Source organism: Struthio camelus, chromosome 7 (assembly GCF_040807025.1).
Source record: "Struthio camelus isolate bStrCam1 chromosome 7, bStrCam1.hap1, whole genome shotgun sequence".
Taxonomy (NCBI): Eukaryota; Metazoa; Chordata; class Aves; order Struthioniformes; family Struthionidae; genus Struthio; species Struthio camelus.
This window is the reverse complement of record NC_090948.1, coordinates 4047002-4061732: the sequence shown is the minus strand read 5'-3', so window position 1 is coordinate 4061732 and position 14731 is coordinate 4047002. Positions and strand designations below refer to the sequence as shown.

General features: G+C 41.5%; 2 protein-coding genes across 2 annotated transcripts in view; one reads left to right on the top strand and one right to left on the bottom strand.

Annotated features, from left to right (window-relative positions):
- Nucleotides 1-3389: 3389 nt before the first annotated feature.
- Nucleotides 3390-9151, bottom strand: TEX36 (testis expressed 36). Its single transcript, XM_068951153.1, has 4 exons — nt 9101-9151; nt 8339-8452; nt 5807-5887; nt 3390-4874 (listed from the first exon to the last, which is right to left on the bottom strand). The coding sequence occupies exons 1-4, from the start codon at nt 9149-9151 to the stop codon at nt 4626-4628; spliced, it is 495 nt and encodes a 164-aa protein (XP_068807254.1). The 3' UTR covers nt 3390-4625.
- A 5158-nt stretch (nt 9152-14309) lies between these two features.
- EDRF1 (erythroid differentiation regulatory factor 1) overlaps nt 14310-14731 on the top strand; it is a 39809-nt gene continuing 39387 nt past the window's right edge. Inside the window, exon 1 of the mRNA XM_068951455.1 lies at nt 14310-14497. Within this exon, the coding sequence (XP_068807556.1) occupies nt 14408-14497 (90 nt within the window). The 5' untranslated portion in view covers nt 14310-14407. The remainder of the gene's footprint in view (nt 14498-14731) is intronic.

Below are 14731 nucleotides of genomic sequence, written 5' to 3'. Positions count from 1 at the left end.
GCAGCCAAACTCTTTTTGGTGGTGCCAAGTGATGCACTGAGAGGCGAAGGTCATGGGTGGCAGAGCGGGAGGTTCAGGATGGATATTAGAAACACATTGTTCACTAGGACTGCACTGCAGTACCGGAACAAGTCATCAAGAGAGGCTGAGGAAGCCCCCGCCTTGGAGGCTTTCGAGACTCAATCTGACAAAGCCACGGTTTGAGCTAATCCTGTGTTGGCAATAGTCCCGCCTGAGCAGGAGGCTGGACTAGATGTCCTCCAGCTGTCCCTTCCAACCAACACTTCTTTGATTCTATTGGACTGAAACTTACCTCTTATTTCAAACTGCATTGCTTTCTGTACTCAAGATTTAAAAAAAAGGATAATTTGAGATATTTCACTTTCAGGTCAATATTACTGAAGTATAACAAACTCGGAACAGAGGAGAGAGTAAGCTGACAACATGCATTTCATAAATACTACACAGCTGCCTGATGGAATCATAAACTGGGTGCTTTCAATAGTTACTATTGCTAGACTTTCAAATTAAGGTCACTTAGGATTACTTCCCTGCTGAATAGACTTCCCTTTAACTAAATATTCTAGAGATAATGTTTCAACAGCTCATTATTTTAATACTTCGCGAGGGGGGAAAGCCTAACACAAGAAATTTGGGATGAGACAGACCTACGTAGTCCTTTCTCATTCCAGAGTTGAATGGTTCTTCGTGCTTTGTCAGCTAGTGCTGATTAGATAACACAGCAGAGACAGGCAGAAATTAAGGACCAGAAAGGAAGCTCGCAAGGACTCCAGTTTAAAGACATAGCTAATCCCGGTTTCTACTTATAGTAGAAATTCTATTTCTATCAGCCAGCACAGCCACAGCTTATCAGCATAAGCATTTCTGTTAGATATAAGCCTATACTTCTGGTTCAATGTTAGTATCATTACAGTTATACCAATATTTTATTTAGTTAGGTTAAAGTTAAACCAATATAGGGATATTTCTAGAAGTTCAATATTATCCACTCTAAAAAGACTGTACTTCTTGAACCATATCACTGTACATAAATTACCACAAATTTTGGGTTTAGACAGATCTCCAGCAGTATTGCTACCGCATAACTGTGCAGCCTGGGGATGAATAGGACTCATCTTCATTGCAACATCTAGATCAAGTTTCTTCACTCAGTCTAACCTTGAGAGCACACGCTAAGCAACAACATTTGAGCTACACAGAGTGATTTGATTATCAACACAGAGTGATTTGATTAGCAGCAGATGACTCGGAACTCAAGCTGTTGCACTCCCATTGAATTACTGGGTCCAACAGCAGCCACACTCCACCTCCCGCCCACCCCTCCTCATAGCCAGCTCAGGCTTTAAGCATCCTCTTACCTCAAGCTTCTTCAGCAAATTAAGGCAAAACTTAAGTTTTTTGCCTCACATTGTAGCAAAAACAAACTCATCTGCTATTATACCATATCAATAGTTTGTCCATCGGGTCAAATGACTGTTAAAAGTATTTCATAGGTTGCAAATTCTGTATAGTGAAACAGCTAGAAAAGGAGGGCCGACATTTAGCTCACCAGGAAGCCATCTGGTCCAGGAGAAAGCAGCTTTGAGTGAGACAGTTTTCCCAGATGCAACAATCCGCAACTAAGGCAGAAAAAAAAAATGTGGATATAACTATGCAGACACAAGTGTAGGACTGTATTCCAATACAGTTGAACTAATGCAACCTGAGAAGTAGGCTCTGTTAAACCAGGGCATGGAGTGGTAAGTGACAAAGTTGCCACTCTTCAGCTTAGCCATATTACTTGATCACTTTTAGCCTATTACCATGGTTCAGCTGATGAGTATCAACTCATTGAACCAAAGGAACTTGTAGCCATCTGCCCATACCTTTGGTTTAAGTTTCTTTAATCAATTTTGCTTGAATTCTCTAAATTTAGCTAACCTACTGAAACTGCTTTCAAATTAACACAAAAGAAACAACTTAAGAATTGCACAGCTTAGTGAAGTTAAAGCTGTACCCTAAATCAATGCAAGGCTCAGGAGAAAAAACAGAGGGATAAGACAGCTGCTTGTTCAGAAGGACTACCGTATGAAGCCTGTTGTTTCTGCAAAGGGGTTCTCACTGTGTACAAATTGTTGGCAACTCTGCTCATGGAAACTTTTGTAAGGAACTCATGTGCTTTAAAAAAAAAAGCAAAACAACCCTGTCTTTATCACCAGTTTTCCCTCCAAATGGACAGAGAGTCTAAAAGGTTCTGAATGGAAAAGAAGCAACAGTTCAAACCACAACCTAGAGCATTCCATCTGTTTCTGTAGAATAGTGTTTGGTGGAGTTAACCAAAGTATGCTTATGGTGCTGAGCCAACCTACACTCATCTGATTCTAACTAACTACTAGCTGGGAGTGCTTTCCTGTACTGACTGAGAAACCTTTATGGGAGTTATTAGCTCTCCTCCACTCTATCCCAATCCCCAAGAGGAGAAAAAAAAACATACTGCAATAAATTGTTTAATTCAGTAGGGCTTTCTCCTAAGAAACATTGTTATTACAAGATGAAATAACACTGATGGTTTCTATCCAAAGTATGCAAGGCTACGACTTTCTGCGAGATATGGCTTTGTCATTCATTTCAAAACTCAGTGTATTGTATCTCATGTTACTTACTAAAGAAAAACAGCCAGAGTTTGTGATATGTGGGAATCACTTGTTTTGTTCAATCCAGCACAGTATATAGTATATTCACACACACTATATAGTATATATACTATATGCTGTGTATATATACACTATAGTGTAAAGTTTGCATAGAAATTTCATGAGCTCTTCAATTTCTCCTCTAGAAGCTTCATTGCAATACTGTTGAAAACATAAAGTTAATTCATTCACAGTTGCTTTTAAAAAATCCACGCCCGAGTCAAAATGTGAGCAAAAAAAAAAAACGTGGAGAAGGGAAAAAAAAAAATAAGAGAGAAATCTGGAATCTTTCTAGTGCAGTTTTAAAGCATAACAAACTAGAGTAATTTATTTCACCATATCCAGTTGTAATGTTAAACCACAGATAAACATTACCAATGTAGCAAGAATGTGTTCCTTCCTTCTGATGGAGGTCCAAGATTTCCCTCTTGAGTAAGCCAAATAGCATGGGGTACTTCATTTACCATGTGATTGGCAAACAGTTTAGTTTTGATTCAGTTTGGAGATGAAACTGTTGGCTAAAGCTTTGGAAATTCTGATTCTAGAGTCATCAAGGCAGGCTGTCATTACTTTGAAAAAGAGTAATTATTTTTAGTAACACTAGGTCAATTGGCTTTATCTGTTCTTAACATTGTTTAATGATGTTTTGCACATATTGTGCAGCACCCCAAGAACTTCAGTAGAGGGATCGTCATGAAAAATTGTTTATTTCAGCATGTGCTAATAAAATTGCGACATGTTCGGTGAAGTATTCTAATACAGTCTCTTTTGATGGCACGTAAAAAGGTCACCCACTGCATGCTGGCACAAAAAGAAATACATGTTCCTTGTAAGGCAGAAGTCATTTTTTAACATAATCCATTTTCATGGCATACCTTGTAATACAGTGAATTCAAGGGGTTAGAGATTTATGTTCACCTTATCTTGTAAACAAAGTAAACTATCACACAAACTTATGCTTTAAATTTTTTAGTCAACATTATTTTGCACAGCAACAAGCTTATATATAGTATGTTTCAAGACAGAGTTTGGTTTATTATTTTATTTATATTAATGGAAATGATTTAGAAGCGGGAAATGTTATTTTGAGGTCTGACTCTAATACCTTCCAAATTCTAAAGACAGTAAGTATTCTGAAAGCAGAGTGTTTGGAGGATTGGTTCTGAATTCACTTTCTTAGTGACATGTAACTACAAATCATTAGTTCTTTCCAGATCCAATCCATCTTAAACTCAGACTTTCACACAACATTCCATTTTCAACTTAAGCCTTTTCTTGCCTTACTACTATGAATAATGCCTAAATACACACACACACACGCACTTGAAAAATTATTGTACAGGCATGCAGACACTGTATGCAGCATCCTTTGTTTATTTATACAACTGCTGTGTTAAAACTGAACATTACAGTTTTTTTGCACAGCAATCTACTGCTCAGTGGCTTTGGTATCTAGTTTCCCTAATGGCTAGTAACCTGCCTTCATACCCATAAAACCTTTCAGTACAGTTCATTCCATACCTCAATATGGAGTTTTGGCTCCCTGTTGTGGTGAATCCTCAAGGATCCAGTTCAGTAAATACATCTGTAAACACAGACACTGTCAACTCCTTGGGACTACAGCCATGCCATTGACTCTGAAGTTGCAGTTTTCATATCAAGATGAGGATCAACTAGGATGAACACAAGTATAGTCACTACCTCTGTTCTTCTACTACAGCTGTTTCTAAAAATATGTACGAGCACACTTTTCCTCATAATGCTCTTCATTAATTTTTGCTATTGTAATGCATGTCTTCAGAGAAATCTACATAACTGCTAGTTTCAAATGAACTCTCAACTGTACTAACACATTCACTTTACACAAATGTTTATTTCATCATGTGTTTGAGTGATAAGTAGTTCAGATCCAGGGAAAAGGTGCTCTTGGAATTAACATGACTTGCTTGGCTGCAGGTTTTTTTCATCCTCGGCAATGGCTTTGTCAGCGTAACACTTTTCTAAGTGGTGTTTTGGATATCGCCTACAGAATGGCTGCTCAGTATTTTGATCTTTCATGAATGATGTTTGATAAATGGTAAAGCCATCATCACTGCTAGGAACAGATTCGTGTGCCCATAGGCAGAAGTTTTGTGAGTTCTGTTGCCTTCTCTCTGGTTCAACCTTCTTCCGTCCAAAACCCTACAAAAAGATTGAAAGAAAAATTCCTGTAAACATATGACTTAGGATGATAGTTTCACAGATGAATCTTGCAACGGTCCCTACCCCACCGGGAAGTTAATGAAGCTGTTACCACATTGATTTCAGGAACTCATGGTCAGTTTTTACCAAGTCAAAAATAATACTGCCTGATTTGCCCGTATGAACAATGCTGGCTCCATACATAAAGGGAAACACGTTGACTTTCCATCTATCACTACTAATAAATCACTTATACTTTGCATTTCTGTAACATATTATATACTCAAAGTATCAGCTAGATTAATCTTCAGAGTAACAAAGAATTAGGTAAATGACGTTGTTTGGACTGAAAACTGAAAAACATGAAACTTGCATGTACAGAAAAGCCAAACATAAAAAAAAACCATTCAATATTGTGGCTTCTGCAACATAGATACAAAGAGATGTGGACTGGAAAATAATACATTCAGGAGAAATATTTCAAGTGTCCTATGAATTTTGTTTAAACTGTTGATAAAGGTGAGTGAACCAGTATGTGTGACTGACTCAGGAGTGGCTGACAAAAGCTCAATGCAAAGGCAATCACTTTTAGCAGAGTGATAGAGCATATTACTCGGTGCAAAATCATCTTAAGCCTTGCCAAACAGAAGCACTTCAAGATGCCTATAAGAGACCCAAATCATAGGCTTTTTTGTTCCCCTCGAATGCTGCCCCTCTCAGTGATGATCTGTACTGCTGTACACCTGTGCCAGCCCTAGAGCAGTCACATCTCTATACTAATGAAGGGTGTGTTTCTTTGTTGTTTACACTTTTGTCTTCTCACAATTCTGAGCATCTACAATGTTTGCAAGGGAGAAAAATGATGCTGTGTTTAATCTCCTGGCAGACTGAGAGAGATGCACTTTCTGATTTTCTCAATTCTGGGTACTTACAAAATCAAAATATTCTCCTACATTCTGTAAACAATGTCTGTTGTCATGAGAAGAAAATGGGAAGCTGTTGTTCACTGCTTGCTGAAAAAAAGAGATGGGAAAAAAAATCTGATTTTCATCTACCTTATCTTGCACACATACACACTAGTCTTAGTTCTCATATTCTGACAGATGCCGAAATTATAGTTGCATACCTTCTAACACTGATGTCATTTTCACATTTTTAATCTTCATTTACGCAACATTTTATTGGGGAAAAATGGACTTTTTTAAAAAAAAATCATCAGGAGGATGTGTGTTCCCTTGACTTAGTGAACATCTACATGATTAATGATTAATTCACAGAAAAGTGTGAGTTTTCAAATAAAAAAATGCTACATTCTGTCTACGAGCAGCAAAATATTAGACATATGTCAGGACTGCCTTGTTTGATTCACTAGTAAGCCCAAAGCTAATTAAAATGAACTACAAAAGGGACCTCAAAACTGAATTAATCTATGATTTATGTACTGAATGTCATGTACACTGCTTGTTGCAGGGGAAGTGGAGGAGGTATTAATCGCATAACTAATTTATAATTTCATTTTTTAACATAATGTTCTTCCAGTCTGTAAAATGAAACTACAGTTTTAGGAGAAAAGGGCATCTGCAACTGCAAAAAAGCTAATTGTTTAAAAAGTAATCAACATAGTTACTTTTTTAAGGTTTGTTTGCTATATATCATGGCAATATGATAAAACAGCTAAAATGCGAAACACTGAAAATTCTTCTGGACTGTTAGATTGCCTCTATTTTTCGTCACGTATTATTTTTCTGTTTCGTGTTGAAAACGCTGTTTTTTCTGTAACTACTCTAGTGATTTTTACTGTTAATATTGTGGAATAAAGTTTCATCTTCCAGCTATCCTATTCACCTCCATATAGAAGAACGAGTTTTAACGAAACAAAATTTTAAAAACCTGTTTCGAGAGTAAATGCCTTTTATGAGATATACTCTGAATCAGTTCGAAAGATAGATATCACCAGAAGTCTGACCCAGCAAGAATAATCAACAAATGAAAACTTGTCTGCATGCAGTCAGCTGCATAATCATATCCGAGAGTATTTGGTACACTGGCTGAATTTGCTTCATTTTTGGTAGGTGTCCCATGTTTACAAAAAAATTCAGCCAGACTGTAGCTCAATATGGATACGTTGTCATACACGTGCTTAAAAATAAGCACCTTTAATATTGTTAAAATGGTGACCTACTAAAGGACTCCACTTCAATTACAAGTAAACCTTAACAACTTAGGAATTATGTTTATTACTAGTTCTTATACGTTGCAGGAAAATTGATAACCAAGGCGTTAAATACTGAATATTCTCTTGAGTGATTCCACATATTAACTAATGTTTTTAAAAAAATCTATTATATAATAATGATAGGACTATCACAAAGTAAGAAATAAGAGGTAATATAAACCTAAAAACTACTATATTTCTGAGAAAATTAGCCACACAGCCAAGGAGTTCCCTTATACAAAGAGACTACAGACAGCTTCACGTATAGTCAGCTTCCAACAACTCTTTATCAGCAGTTTTTAAAAACGTCACATAAACAAACTTCCTCAGAATGTCGACGTGACGTTGCATTTTCGCCTTTACTGCATCTTCACGCTTGCATTGCAAACCTCATTTTAATTCTTCACTGTTGAAAACTAGAAATTTCCCTAGTTTTTTTCTAACAGCGAAGGGCAGGTAAACGGATGGCGTAACATCAGACGAACAGTCATACTAGTGTTGACAAAAGGTCCATCTAACCTGGGTTTCCTTCTCAGCGGCTAGGGCCAGATGCTTCACAGAAAGCTACACAATCAACGTAACGTACTATAAATCTTCTCCTTTTCACTAGCCCCAAGCTCCCGTTCTGAGCATTCTTTGCCAGCCCATTTCTGCTCTTGATAATACCAAAATTTGTGAAATGAACTCAATATAACGTTATGCCTATCGGAAATTAAATCAGAAAATATTCTGTGCACAAAGCGGGTGGGTAAAGCAAAGCTCAGCCTGATCATAAAGTTAGGACATAAGAAATCGTAACTTTATAAACGCTCAAGTTTTAAAACTACTGTATTTTGACTGTTTCCAAAATTGGCCCGATTTTCTCATTTTTAAGAAAGCCTTAAGAGCTGTTTCAAACATGAAGTTTCCACCTCTTTAGTTACAAAGAAATAACTGTTTTCTTAAATACGTAGAATGTCTGATATTCAGTTCAAAGCAGCTGATCAGCTACGAATTAAGTGTTCTTACGGGGCTATTTTGCACACGCGTTTCAGACTGAGATCGATCACGACATATTCTGACGCACAGACGCGTCTCAGGTAGCTCTAACAACCAACAGAAGGGGGACGAGTACCTTGGTAGCCACCCTACGTGTGAGCGCTGTTCTTGACTCGTAGACCTTAGCACCCACCCAGCACCCACCCACCCTGCAACACCTTGCGAGAAGGACTCCTGTACACCGACCGACTGCCTTGGCCCAACAACCTACCCGCTCCCGAGCTCGGTACGCCGGCGGCAAGTTCTCCTCGACATACCGAACCTGTTTCGGCGCGGAGCCCGCAGGTGACTCGGCTCGGCTTTCACATACCCCAGCATGAGCGAACTAGACAACAATAAAAGTTGGGGTCCATAAAAACCAATAGAGCCGGTGAGAAATGTGGGGGAAATTGTCGTTTCTGTTTTCACTGTCGGTGTTACCGCACCACCTCGTGGCCGTTGGAAGAAGCCGGCTCCCTCCATAGACGACCGCAATCCCTACCTTTTAAAAAAAAAAAAAAAAACTGACGAGGTAGATGAGTAAAATAGATAAGAAAAAGCGCACCCAATATTATTTCTCCAGGAACTTTCTGGAAGTTGTTTATATAATGGTAACTAATCTATTAAAAGGCTGTAATGGCGCTTTTTTTTTTTCTTTGTTTTCCTACGCTGTTCCGGGCAGCCGAGTAACCGCCGGTGCCTGGGCGCCGCGGCACTGACCCGGGTAACCGGACCGGCCGCCAAACGCGCCGCCGCCTGGCTCCCCTCTGCCCCCCTCGTACGCTTTCTCCTCAGTTCAGGGGAACACGAAGCCTTCTTTTCCTTCGAAAACACGTCTGACTCCGCACTTCCTCGGCTAAAGGAGACTCTCGCCCGCAGCTCCCTTTCCTCAGAAAAAGGTGACTGGAACAGGCGTTGGCAAACTTTTGGCCGGTGTTGTGGAGAGCTGAAGTTGGACTAAACACCCAGCTGACAGGGCAGCCCGGCCCCTTACCCAGGCGCCGTCGCGCTCCGTGCGCGGGTTGGCCCACCTGGCCTTGGGCATGGCTGCGCGCCGGCTGCCCGCCCGCCCCGCTCAGCGCCTCGCCTCAGGGCACCGCGGTTGCCATGGCGGCTGCCTCGTCCGGCTCACAGAGCGGCGGGAGCAGCCCCGCCGCAGGGTTCTGCGGGCTGAGGAGGAGGAGGTGGCGCCGCCATTAAGTGGCGCGGCGAGCCGCCAGGGCGGGTAGCGGAGCCCGCCTGAGGAGGAGGAAACCCCAGCCGTGCGGCGAGACCCTCGCTTTGGGGACGGGAAAAAACAAAACAAAACAAAACAAAAAAAACCCTCTCTCTGGAAACACTGAGAGCTGCTTCCTCCGCCTAGGGTAGGAGGAGGCCGGCCCGGGAGGGGGAAATGGAGGCGCGGGGTGGGTGAAGGTTCCCGCCCCACTTCGGTGCTCCCCTGCGCTGCTGCTCTCACCAGCCACCCGGTACCAAACGAGGAAGGACGTTGCCGCCGTTTAAATTAAGAAGTTGAGGGGAAACAGCACTGCTGGGATTATTTTGCGTCCTTCAAGTATCGGTGCAAGTGTTCCCACGCGTAGCAAGCACGTTTTAGGCGGCTGTATGCAACTAAGAGATTCTTGTTGAAGCCCGTTAAAGTTATATTTTGAGTCCTCGGCCTTTGTGTTTAGTGAGGCTGAGTCATTAAATCATTCTGGGATCTCAGTGGGATCTAGAGCAACAGATGAGCAAAAGCAACGCTCCTCTTATCAGTCGGCTGCAGTAGGGGGAAAAAGAAAGAAACGAAGTTCACTTCATATTATTTAGTTCTGAGCAATCACTTCAGTGACGTTTTGCGTTCTTGATGGTAATAGTTGAGGAAAGAAGCATTTTTGACAAAACCAAAAACCAGGGACACCAGGTGTATTATTTCTAAGATGCAGCTCCATGCTCTTCTAAAAATTCCTTTACACAAACTCACTTCTTAATTCTATATACAAACCATACTCATTTAAAAAAAAATCTGACAATATCTTAGGGATTTTTTTGCCTTCTGGTTTTGAACCTGTAGCACTTGTGTGTGTAAGTTTCAGTCTATAAATAGGAGAGGAACAAAGGAAAGTGGGTCAAAAACAGCATTAACTCCAGGAGTTTAAGAAGAACAGTATCACAACATAAAACTGAGAGCTGGCTGTGCCACCTTGGTAAGGTGATAGGCATCTGCATAGTGTTTTGCTTCGTAGGAAGGAAATACTTAGCACCTACTACCACTGTATCTTAAAATAATTACTATAAAAGCATTCAATTAAGACTGTAATTACCCCTCATGTTAATATGGACAAAGACAGGGGGTTTGATTGTTGTTTTTTTCACATGTAGTTAAATCTAGGCAAACAGATACCTGCACTTCTGTGCTATGAGAATAACATTAGCAGGTTTAATGGCTTGGTGATAGCTATTATTATCATCATGCATCAAGAGTGATTACTGCCTCTCTGACGTTAGAATGTAACAACTCTCTTATGTGTGAGTGTGGAATGTTGTATTCATTGTTTAACTGTTTTAAAAGATTTCTTTAAATATTTCCCATTTCTTTCTAACTTGAGAATGTTGTCCCCTACAAATTAAATTCTCATCATTAAATTCTCATCTTCATTTTTAAGAATGCAAATTTATTTAAAGTATATGAATAACATAAATACAAATCTTAAATTTTGTCTTAGTGATTTTGATAGAATGAATCTTTTAATTCATTAAATTTCATAAAATTAAAATTGTGATGCATATAATTCTATACATTATAGTCAAATGTAACAGTCTTTCATTACTGTATACAATCTGTTTTTGACTTACTAAATTAGCTTGTAATTCTGTGCTATCAGCTGTAAAAATTGGTTTCCTTGTATACAGCTGTATGGGCTAGTATTGCTGAAAGTGTGGAGAAAGAACTGTTGATATGGTAAAACAATTTACTCTCCAGCAACTACTCCAGCTCCTTAAAAAAACTGTCCTTACTTTAATAGCTCTAAGACCCAACTCCATCAGAGATGGCTTAAGATATAATTAGCATATTGCCTCTGATTTTAATTCCACCTCTGCAAAAAGTATGGAATCATATTATGCTTCTGCCCTTTAATCCTAGCGTTAAAAAGAAAACCTTGGCTTAAAATAGCACTTTTTATTAGAAAATTATACTTCTGGGTAAAGATACCCCCAAAATGCCAAAGACAGTACCTTTGTGGTAATACAAAAGGGATATCCCTGTCTCCCTCAGGATAATGAGCTGAAATATATATAAGTGCTAGATCCTGACACCCTTATTTACCCTGATTAGTCGCAAAACTTCCCCTTAAGGTTCTTGTTCAAAATTAGTAATAGTTTGGGGTAAAACCACGAAATAATCCAGAATTCTTAAATCCCAAACTGTACTTTTCCCCCTCCAAATATTTTGCTTGGTGTACAGCTTCCCTAAGCAATCCTTACCCTACCCCTGAATGTCAGAGCTATTTGTTAGTCATTGGAATATAAAGAATTCACATAATATGAAATGCACAGTAGCTAGACTGTGCTAGACTGAATTAGATTGGTAAATAATATAAAAGTAATTAAGGCTAAAAAAAGATTCTATGGAAACTACAGTGATACTTAATACAGCTACATAAATAATGAATATGGTGACTTTAGTCTTGCACTATATAAGCAGAAACATGCCCTTAGCATGCTCCCTGCCAGCAAGCACTGCGGAGATGATGCTGGGTATGGTTCAGGGAAACCTATTAGGCAGTTCGGAAGCGGATACCCTGTTTGGAGGCAGACAGCTTTGGAGCGTGGAGACAATTTGCACTGCGCCATGTGCCTGTTGGTCAGAAAACTCCTTGGTCTGTTAATTCATATTGTGGACAAAGATGCATATGGCAGCCATTTTTTTACATACAGTATTTTGTAACAATTTTTTTTTAATGGCTGGGAAAGTGGAGAATGTACAGTTTCATGTATTTCACAGAAAGAAAAGCTGAGGCATGGAGAGACAAAGCCATTGCTTTAAGTGTAACGAGCTGTAGGCAAGACTGAACTTCACCCTAATTCAAGCACAAACCAAGTCTTTGCCTCCTGAGCCTTGACAGTCTAGCCAGAGAATGATGCTTGCATGGCAAATGGCATAGGCCTGTTTTCCACTCTATAAATATTCAAGGCTAATTTAAGTGGGAATCAAACACTATAGCTGGTAAATCAAACAAGAAAAAATACAGTACTTATATCAGTTAAATATTAACGATTCAGACAACCACAAGCATTTGTTTTAAAGGAAATTTCAAAGCTCCTGCGTGAGAACATACTCTAGTTTTCCATCTTACTAACTATCAGACAGAAGTAATGATATTTCAGAGTACAAGCTGTCATCAGGCAGTCTTTCAAGGCGTTTTTCAAGGCTTTCTTCTAAATGACCTACTTTGTTCCTGTAGATATCTGTTGGAAGTTTTGGTAATACATGGAAGAGCAATGGTTTGGATGCTGTTGTTATTAATGATGCCATACCATAAGTTACCTTCAAGTACAACAGGAGGTAAATGACTTGGATAAACTACTTTTATCATGATTTACAGAAGCTGATATAAAACTTGCATATGAAAAATAAGCTGTTCCAGAGAATGTAGTTTTAGTTAAGAAAAAAACCCCTCAAACTGTAAACTAGCTGCCTATTTTGAAACAGTTTTGTCACTGTATTGTCATCTTAGCCTTGAGTATGATGAACTGTACTGATGTCTAAATGTGCCAGGATCAGCTCAGAAGGCTATGAAGATAACTCATATTATTCTTCAGACAGGGGAAGTCGATGACAGAAAGAACTAGAGAAGGACAATAAAGAGCATGGCAGGCAGGAGGAACCTATGATTTGCTTTTATTCCATTTTACCTATTTTCAGATTCAATAACCTGGGATCTATTCTTGCAAACTCAAACAGACACTGCTTTTGCTTTAAAAGTATTACATTATAGATTCTCTTTTTTTTTGTCCTGAAGGACTGCAACACTGTTTTGTATTTACCGCTGTTTTCCACTGAGATATGAACAAAACTGAAAAAAAGTTTAAGGATCAGACTTAGAAAGATCCCTTCCTAACATGATAAAAGGATTCCAAAGGACCGCAAGCAAGAAATAACTGAATTAAGAGTTTGGCCAAAGTCTGCAGTGGCTGTAGGCAAAGATCCAATGTAATAAAAGTTGGACTAAAACTGCTTTAAAATAGTGTCATGCTTTTTTTAGATTGTATACATCTATTTTCATACCAATGTGTATTGCTACACTTTCAATATTGTTATTGGTAAAGGATATGCTTTATGTTAGTGAAATTATGCAAGATTAGAATATTTTAGCTTGGTTGGCAAGGGAAACAAGGCTTGCGCAACTGTACTTTCTGCCAGGCCACCTAATAATTTTCAAATCTACAGGACGCTTTCAGTCCTGAAAGAAATAAATAATTTCAAAGGCAGTTAACACAAACTTCATGAGAATCAGTGACTGGATAGGAACTGGCCCCATAAAGAAACCATGGCAGACCATGCTCAGTTGCTGTACGTTCAGCTCAGGAAGATCTTGATAGCCAGCCAGCTTTTGCATGATTTCCTGACTAGAGGATCAGGTCAGTGAGCCCTCCTGGCCTGCTCCAGGATCTCATCTAACACGGGTACGTGCTTCTCCAAGGTAGGGGCGAGGCAGCGCAGCAACACCTCAGCCACGCGGGAAGGCGCCCGCGGGGCGGGACGGGACGGGGCGGCCGCTGATGGCGCAGCTCGCGCGGCCCCGCCGGGACCACCTGCCCCCGCTCAGCCCTACCTCGAGGGAGCCGCCCTTGGGCCGGCAGAGCCGCGCGCTGCCCGCGAAACCGGGCGGGCAGCTACGAAGAGAGCGAGGGGCGGCGGGCGACAACGCCCGGCCCTCAGCGCTCCCGCCCTCGCACCCCACCCACCGCCCTTTCCCTATTGGCCAGCGCCCGCTACAGCCCCACCCCTCCCGCAAGCCCAACCCACCGCCCTTCTCCTATTGGCCAATCCCCGCTAAAGCCACGCCCCTCCATCAAACCCAACCCACCGCCCTTCTCCTATTGGCCAGCCCCCGTTAAGGCCCCGCCCCCAGCGCCTCCTGGGACTTCGCGGGAAAGCGCGCGAGAGGTGGCTGTGCCGGCGCGCCCCTCCCCTGCCCCCGCGGGCGCTGAGAGCGGCCTGCCGCCCCTCGCGGGCCCGGCCAGACGCAGCCTCCCCCCGCCGGGGCCCGCCCGGCTCCGGCCGCCGCCCGCGCTGGCGCCGCGAGGCGGGCGGAAAATGGAGGAGACCTGCGCAGCCGGGGCTGCCGCCACCGCCGCCGCGGGGGCCGCTGCCTCGCCGAGAGGAGACGCGGAGGAGCCTAAGCAGGTACCGGAGGGGAGGCGAGGCGAGGCGGCCGCCGCTGCGGCGCTGCCCCGCCTCGGGCCCTGCGCTAGGCCGGGGGGCGGCCCGCGGCGCGGAGCGCACCGAGGGCCCGTGCCGTAAAGGCAGCCCAGAGGAGCGTTTGAAGTTGCCTGATAGGTATTCCTCCTCCATAAGGAGCGTTATTGTCAGGGCTGAAGTATGGCACAGAGCGCGCTAGTTATGATTAAGCGGTAATTA

Excerpts from the sequence above, each read along its gene's own strand:
- TEX36 (XM_068951153.1), bottom strand. The coding sequence starts at position 9,151 with ATGCCCAAGGCCAGGTGGGCCAACCCGCGCACGGAGCGCGACGGCGCC. Across the intron at positions 5,888-8,338 it reads CGTACCGAGCTCGGGAGCGG|CAAGCAGTGAACAACAGCTT; the intron begins GTAGGTTGTTGG and ends TCTTTTTTTCAG. Across the intron at positions 4,875-5,806 it reads TAGGAGAATATTTTGATTTT|GGTTTTGGACGGAAGAAGGT; the intron begins GTAAGTACCCAG and ends ATCTTTTTGTAG.